General features: G+C 36.0%; 1 protein-coding gene across 4 annotated transcripts in view; it reads right to left on the reverse strand.

Annotated features, from left to right (window-relative positions):
• The window catches only part of LOC106870647 (alpha-mannosidase 2C1), a 70,247-nt gene that overhangs the window by 10,765 nt on the left and 51,561 nt on the right, over nucleotides 1-7,921 (reverse strand). For all 4 annotated transcript variants that reach the window (XM_052978458.1, XM_052978461.1, XM_052978459.1 and 1 more), the window contains 2 exons: nucleotides 7,056-7,135; nucleotides 981-1,120 (listed from right to left, as the gene is read on the reverse strand). In XM_052978458.1, the coding sequence (XP_052834418.1) occupies nucleotides 981-1,120; nucleotides 7,056-7,135 (220 nt within the window). The remainder of the gene's footprint in view (nucleotides 1-980; nucleotides 1,121-7,055; nucleotides 7,136-7,921) is intronic.

Raw genomic sequence — 7,921 nt, forward strand, 5'->3', positions numbered from 1 at the left:
TATATAGGTGCAGGAGTGGCTGTGTGGTAAGAAGCTTGCTTCCCAACCACATGGTTCTGGGTTCAGTCCCACTGCGTGGCACCTTAGGCAAGTGTCTTCTATTATAGCCTCGGGCCAACCGATGCCTTGTGAGTGGATTTGGCAGATGGAAACTGTAAAAAGCCCATATGTATATGTATATATTTGTGTGTGTCTGTATTTATCTCCCCAACATCAGTTAACAACCAATGTTGGTGTGTTTACGTCCCCATAATCCAGCAGTTTGGCAAAAGAGACTGATAGAATAAATACTAGGCTTACAAAAGAATAAGACCTGGGGTCAATTAGTTCGACTAAAGGCAGTGCTCCAGCATGACCACAGTCAAATGACTGAAACGAATAAAAGAATATAAAATCAACTTTCACTGCTGCTACTATCTATCATCACCAATACAGCAATACAACTAATATTAACACCAAAACCAATACAATAACTGCCATTACCAACCCATCAACTCCCTAATAACAGCAACAATAATATGAACAACAACAGTAACAATTATGTAAACAAGATAAGTAAAACCTATCTAAAATAAAAGACAATCATAAAAAGCTGAATGAAATCTCATTGACCTGAGCAATAACAATACAATTAACATGAACAATACAACCAACATCACCACTATCAGTACCAAACCATCAAATTTAGATTAACTAATAAGTGACAGTGATAATAGTTGCAGCCCGATAGCAATGCCTGTAGCTATATATGTTGTATGCTAGCACAACAGAGTTTTTGTGTGTTTATGAGCGAGAAATAAGAGACTAGAAAGTGGTGATTTTGTACCTCAAGTCAGAGGTTAGAGACTTCTGGAAGAAGTTCAACATAATGGATGCTGTAGATAACATAACTGAGTCATGGGACAAAGTGAAACTTTCAATTTTGAATGTTATTTAGAAAAATATATGGCAATAGTAAAAAAAACAAGTCTTAAGCTCACCTTCTTTATTGCAGAAATGACAACCTGATCTGTGTCCAATGTCAAGAAATTCCTGTTTATTTGAGTTGCATGTTGTGTAACTATCAATGGACAGTTAAGATTGTATGCCTGTCTGATCACACCACTTTCCTGAAAACTTCCTATAAAAGAGGACAAGATTATAATAACAGTAAAGCAAAGTGACAGCATGTTTTGTTCTTTGTGTAAGTTTGAATATATATGCGTGTGTGCATGAAGGTATATGCTGCTCTTGAGGAAGGTGCTGTGTCTATGGTGTTTGCAGGCATTTCAAGACATGTAAAGTTAGTGTGGTTGATGGTCTTCTTGAATAGCTAAAAGGATGACTGCAAGAAAAACATGAGCAGAAAGGTAATTCCAGAAGTCTAATATCATAGGAAGAAAGAATTGGAACTTGTGACAAAAACTGAATTCAAAAACTACCTAGGAATAGAGGGATGCTTTCACTGGTTGACTCACTGTCAAAGCTACATTAAATGGATATGTAACTTACAGAAAAGAACATTTTCACAATTTTGCGAACTGAGGCAAGGCAGTATTTAAAGAAACTCAGCCATTTTAGTTGCCATCATGTTATATGTGGTTCATTTTGACTGGTATGAATTTGAAAATCCATCTAGAAGAGCAGTAGTTCTGGATAAGAACTGACTCAAACCACAATGACCGATCCAACCTATACCAACATGGAAAGCAATGATGATGATAATGGATAGGTTGTCATTGATGATAATGGATAGGTTGTCATTGATGATAATGGACACGTTTTAGAAAGTAACCCTAATGCATGTTAAATGAGTGAAAATAAAAGCAAAACTAAAAGAACAGCTTACACTTTTACATTTCAATTTTAAGATATGTTTATCATATACAGATTGGTGGTACTATATTAGCCAATTAGCACCATGCAGCTGTTCTTGTTGGAAGGTGGCAATAGTATACTAATAAGGATAGTCTCCTTAATCTTTTAATTGCCAATATTCTATTCCATAGCTTTGATGGTGACTATAATCACCTGATTAGAACATTTTTTTTTTTTGCCTAACAGAAGAAGCATTTATATGATGTTCATTAACATAAAAGAGCAGTTTATGAATAATAGTTTTGCTACAGGATCCTATATGTTTACTTACACAGTATTTAAATAAGTCCATATAAGTCTACAAAGATTCATTGGTTAGTGTGCATACATTGTTGTTGTTGTGTGTGTATGGGGGTGAAATTATAACTTGATTCCCAAACAAACATTTTCTTAAAGAAGGTCTAGTTAATATATTTCAGCTGTATATTCAATCCCTTCCTATGGATCACCTGGAGGATTATGGCAGTAGTTCTATTGTCAAAGTGAGCAGTTTTAAAAGCGCTTATTGTCTCTGGAGATGAGAAGTTTGGGCGTCCATTATAAGTCCAGTGTCTGATAAAAGATGCAGGGTAGCTCTTATCCAATTGCACCCTATAATGTTGATGCTTCTATTCCCTGCTTCATTGCATCTGATGTCAATAAGAGAGAGATTTCATTCTGTACATAAACTGTGCCTGGCTAAATTTATTATCATGGTAAATTTGATCAATTTATCAGAGACAAGTCAAGACTGACTGCCAGATAAATTTCTGAAAACACTGCTTTCAATGCAGTGTCATCCCTAATGCAGGGACTAGTCAAGTGATATTATCCCTAATATAACACATTCATGGACATTCACTCATTTAAATACTCTAGTCTGATGAGTTATAAAAGCTTCCTAAGCTTCTCACAAATTTCATGATTAAAAAGCTTCTATGATACCTTCATGTACTACTCAATCAATACATCCCAGAAATTTAAAATCTGAAATTATAATTTGACCCACTGCCATACTTAATTGATATTAACCAATTTTACTATAAAATAAGAAATATCTCACACACAAATCCCTTCAATATGCACAAGCATATTGGTTCTTCCTATCATAGTCACTTTGTTAACTTCATAATCCCTGCAATCAACATCACAGATACATGGTATTTTGGTGTTACTTAACCATTTGTCACTGCTCTGACTGGGTCTCTTTCACTAACACAACTGTAACTGCTAAGCTCCAGCCGAAATTCATCTCAACCCAGTGAGTTAATAACAAGCTTCAATTTGATATAGAAACTAACTTTTGTAGAATCCTTGATGAGTTAAATTGATGTCAGCTCTGAAACCAATCTCTATTTTAACTAAATGTCTACCTACTATCTAAATAATTCACTCTTCCATCCCATAATCAGTTCCCAAAATGATCTAAAGACCTCGTCCATACATTTTAGATGAAGGGAGAGAATTCTGCATCATTGTTAAGAACACATACTATGAGCAAGTGGTTGGATACTTAAATACTATGCTGTAAGAAAATGTCACACTGAATAATTTAAACTGCAGAGAATTATTCAGTAAAATTAAATTAAATTTTACCATAATGATGCACAAAGTTGGATCCAAGATAAATATTATACTTATCATCATTGCCATAGAATGACTCCATTTAAAATATCCTTAACTCCTTTCCCAAATCCTCAAACCACTTTTTCTTATTTTTGCTGGATACATCAACAGCTCCAAACAAAGACTCAACTTCATGACAAAGAGCATCATTTCTTACTTTAGCTTCACATTGTCAATCATCCATCACCTGATTATTATTGTGAACATACCTACTTCTATTTATATTTATAGACATCAGCAGTACCTAACATGTCAAATCTATTAGGTTTCCTAGCCATCACATATACAGAAGGAATAGAGCACTGCTACTCATGTGTCATCTTCTCCAGATATGTAGATATCCTCATGCAGTCTTCTTCAAGTGAGGAGGCAAACAGAATATATGGCACACTCAGTGACTTCACAGGATTTGAAGTGAACATCCTGATGACACAGGATCTCTCCTAGTACTTGACTACTAACTTAGAATAGCAGTGGAGAGATTCATTAACAACCAACTTCCACAGCAAACTACCTGTTGGAGTCTGTTAGTGTACTATGGCTCAACCCTACTAATCAACACCAAACCACCTACATACAGTATGAAGTGTCCCATATAAACAACAGATGTAGTAACTTGGGGGATAAAACTGCAACTTCAAATATTTCCAAAAGATGTTAATGGATATCAGGTAACCAGCATCCTTTACCAGAGACCAAAAGAAGGTTCACATCTTTAATACTACTGTACTTTGATGATAGAAACACTGCTACACTAATCACTACCTCTTGTACATCTTCCCTGGAACATCATCCTTCTGGAATTCCCTCCCTGCCCATCAGTCTTCTGTTGTTGTTCAAGAACAACTGTGTCCATCTCACTGGTCTCTGAGGTCCTGCAGAGGCCATGGACACAACTGCTTCATGCAGACCAAACCATAAAAAAAAAATGATTGGCAAAATATCACAAAAAGAACGGGGAGAATAAGGGGAAGGTCACTTGACAATGTAAGAGGTTACAAGAGGTAGAAGAAAACTCGAAAAGTGATGAACAAAATGTAAACACACAAAGATTAATGATGAAAGTTGTACACAGTGAATTGTGCACTAAAATGAGGGAAAAAAGTAGACTGACATTTTGTGCCAAATATTTTATGAAAAAAAAAGTTTGTGCTACAATTCTTATTATTTGATTAAATTATTAAATAATTTTCTTCCTGATATTGTAAATAAATCATTGCTGCAGTTTATGGTGCTACAGTTTCTGAATGATTTTCATTTAACTATCAGTTATATCTAAGATTTCTAAACTTGAATGTATTAAACTGAAGAATGAAGCAGTATCAACATGTTAAAGAATTACGTGTGTGTGTGTGTGTGTGTGTGTGTGTGTGTGTGGCTGGGGGGATTATGCATGTGCATGGGAAAGTGTGTTAAGTGTAAGTAAACAACTAATAAATAGACAGACATACTGTATGGCTGTTTGTATGTTTACACAAACAGGCATACAATATAACCATTGTAAAAGCTTTAACTTTGATCTTCCTTACATTATAGGGGCTAGGTTTCAATTGAAAGTTGCTGAGACATATATATTAACTAGAAGCATGACAAGAGTTAGTGAAGATGTAAAAGGTTATCTGATTGTTGTTGATGATAATAATCATCAGTACCAATCAGTTCTGCATGAGCTGATGTGTAACATAAAAAGTAAAGAAGTAAATGGTTAGGGGTAATGTATAACTTTACACCTGGCATATGCCATATTTCTGTATGATCTGGGATAATGTTTTGAACTCTCTTATGCATGGCTAAGGCAACTGTAATCTCAAGTAGCAAATGAAGAGTGAGCCTGAATGGAGAAGATATACAGTTAACAAGTTCTGAGGAACAGAAGCTATCAAAGGAGTGCTAGATGACAGAGAGAAGAAAGGGAAATTTGGCTGGATGGTCATTCGTCCACTGACATTCATGGATGCTGCATCGAAGAAATCAAAGAACAAAAGAGAAAAGGAGAAAGAAAAAACGCACTCAACACCAGAGCTGAAGACATGCCCGAAAGGTAAGGGGGTGGGCTGCCATGTTGAAAACGGTAGAGGAGTAGGGGCTGAAACCTAATGTGGTTCCTTCTGAAGATGTCTTTAGCCACTGGATCCTATAAAGGAGCTGTTGAGGTAGTAAACCATTAAACGTAGTTGGAATTCCCTCATACACAATTTCTTCTCTCTGCCTCTTCAATAATCTCTGTCACCTATCCCCTTCACACAGGCTTACTCATCTTTCTTCCTCTTATCAATCTTACAGTCTCACATCCTAGCACCTGCTCTAAAAATGTAACCCTATTTTTCCAGGAATTCTTTTCTTGCCCATGTTTTTCTAAAGATGGTCATGCTAAACAATAACCACATTGATCTCACCAGTCTGGAAGCTTTCAAAAAGTTTTAGGTACTGCACATCATCTGACAATTTTATATAAATTTATATAGATGCAGGAGTGACTGTGTGGTAAGTAGCTTGCTTACCAACCACATGGCTCTGGGTTCATTCCGACTGCGTGACACCTTGGGCAAGTGTCTTCTGCTATAGCTTCGGGCCGACCAAAGCTTTGTGAGTGGATTTGGTAGACGGAAACTGAAAGAAGCCTGTCATATATATGTCTATATATATATGTATATGTGTGTATATGTTTGTGTGTCTGTGTTTGTCCCCCTAACATCACGGTTCGGCAAAAGAGACCGACAGAATAAGTACTAGGCTAACAAAGAATAAGTCCTGGGGTCGATTTGCTCAACTAAAGGCGGTGCTCCAGCATGGCCGCAGTCAAATGACTGAAATGAGTAAAAGAGTATAGATATAGAACGACCATATTTTGTTGCCCTATTGCTTATTGTCCTTACTGTTGTTAACAGTAAGAAAGACTTTCTGACACAGAAGGGAAAAGCCTGGGTCTCCTGTCATAAGGTTCATATTACCTGGCAATTAAGTAATTTGGAGTCAACGAGGCTGCCCCTCTTCAGAGCACGTGTAGAAAGTATCGTTCTCTATAGTGTTGAAACCTGAACTATGAAGAAGAAATTGAAAATAGCCTTGTTAGTACGTACACCACATGCCTTGTGAAGATTCAATACATCATATGATGTGAGCACAAGACCACAGAGGAGATTTTGATGTGAGCACAAGACCACAGAGGAGATTTAAAGACACATTCCATCCCTCTCCACTCAATGTTGGGAGGCTTTTCTAGACATTGCTATTGTGTTGAATATGAAGTAATTTTGGAGATTTCCATGCTCTAATAGAGGATGAAGACAACTCAACTGTATTGAGATTATTGGCTGACACACAACATGAAACTGAGGACCTATCAAAGCTAAAAGGCAACAGTGATTTTTGGCATAGCTCTGTGAAATGCATCTTTGATGCTTGAACAAAAATATGAAGGTGGAAGAAATAAAACTTTATAAAATGATGTAATATCATTTCTAGATGGCTGTGGAGCATTGAACAATTACTGACTTTTATTGTGATGCTTAGAAAAGAAAACCAAATATTAGATAAACAACAGCTACATTGAAGCTGTCTTGTGTAGAAGTTAACATACATAAAACCATTACCTTTATGTGGCATCATAGCATATGTAAATTCATGGTTTAACATATCTGCTTCAGGATCAGGTGATTTTGAAGAGCGTAGCCTAAAAGATGAACACAGATTTGATTAAACTGTTACTAAATATTCAAATATTCTTTAATAGCCAGTAAGAAACAGAAAATAAACAGTTGGTTTATCTGGAACTAAACCAACAATATATAACAATAATACACACACACACACACACGCACGCATGCAGATGCACACACGCACGCGCGCGCACACACACACACACACACACACACAGAGAGAGACAGAGGCTTCTTATAGCTTCTTACAGCTCATGGACAGACATGCACATACACACACACACACACATTCAGGAAATAGAGTGAGTTTGTTTTTAATTTGATAATTACTTTGCAGAGTTAATTCTGTTTTGATTTTAAGTGAATATGATCAAAGTTATGATTAAAATCACTGAGTCTATATTGAATCTGTGAAATAGTCACTAAATAAAAACAATCAATGGCATGCGTTATTTTATGTCCATTCTCAATGTTACATATTTATATATACAGCAGGTATGGCTGTGCAACCAAGAAGTTCATTTCTCAACCATGTGATATGATTTTGTGTTCAGTAGCACCTTGGGCAATTGTTTTCTACTTTAACCTAGGACTGGCTGACCAATATCTCATTAGTGAAGGTGGAAACTGTACAAAGCCCATGAGTAAAGATATATATATATATATATATCATTTAATAAGAGCTTGACTCATTTCCATGCAAACTGCTATTAAATAATATATGTAATTCCTACAAAATATGTTGAGTGCCACTTTCTTTAATTTGTCCAGTCACTTTATATATGTATATATATATATAT

Source organism: Octopus bimaculoides, chromosome 2 (genome assembly GCF_001194135.2).
Source record: "Octopus bimaculoides isolate UCB-OBI-ISO-001 chromosome 2, ASM119413v2, whole genome shotgun sequence".
Lineage (NCBI taxonomy): Eukaryota > Metazoa > Mollusca > Cephalopoda > Octopoda > Octopodidae > Octopus > Octopus bimaculoides.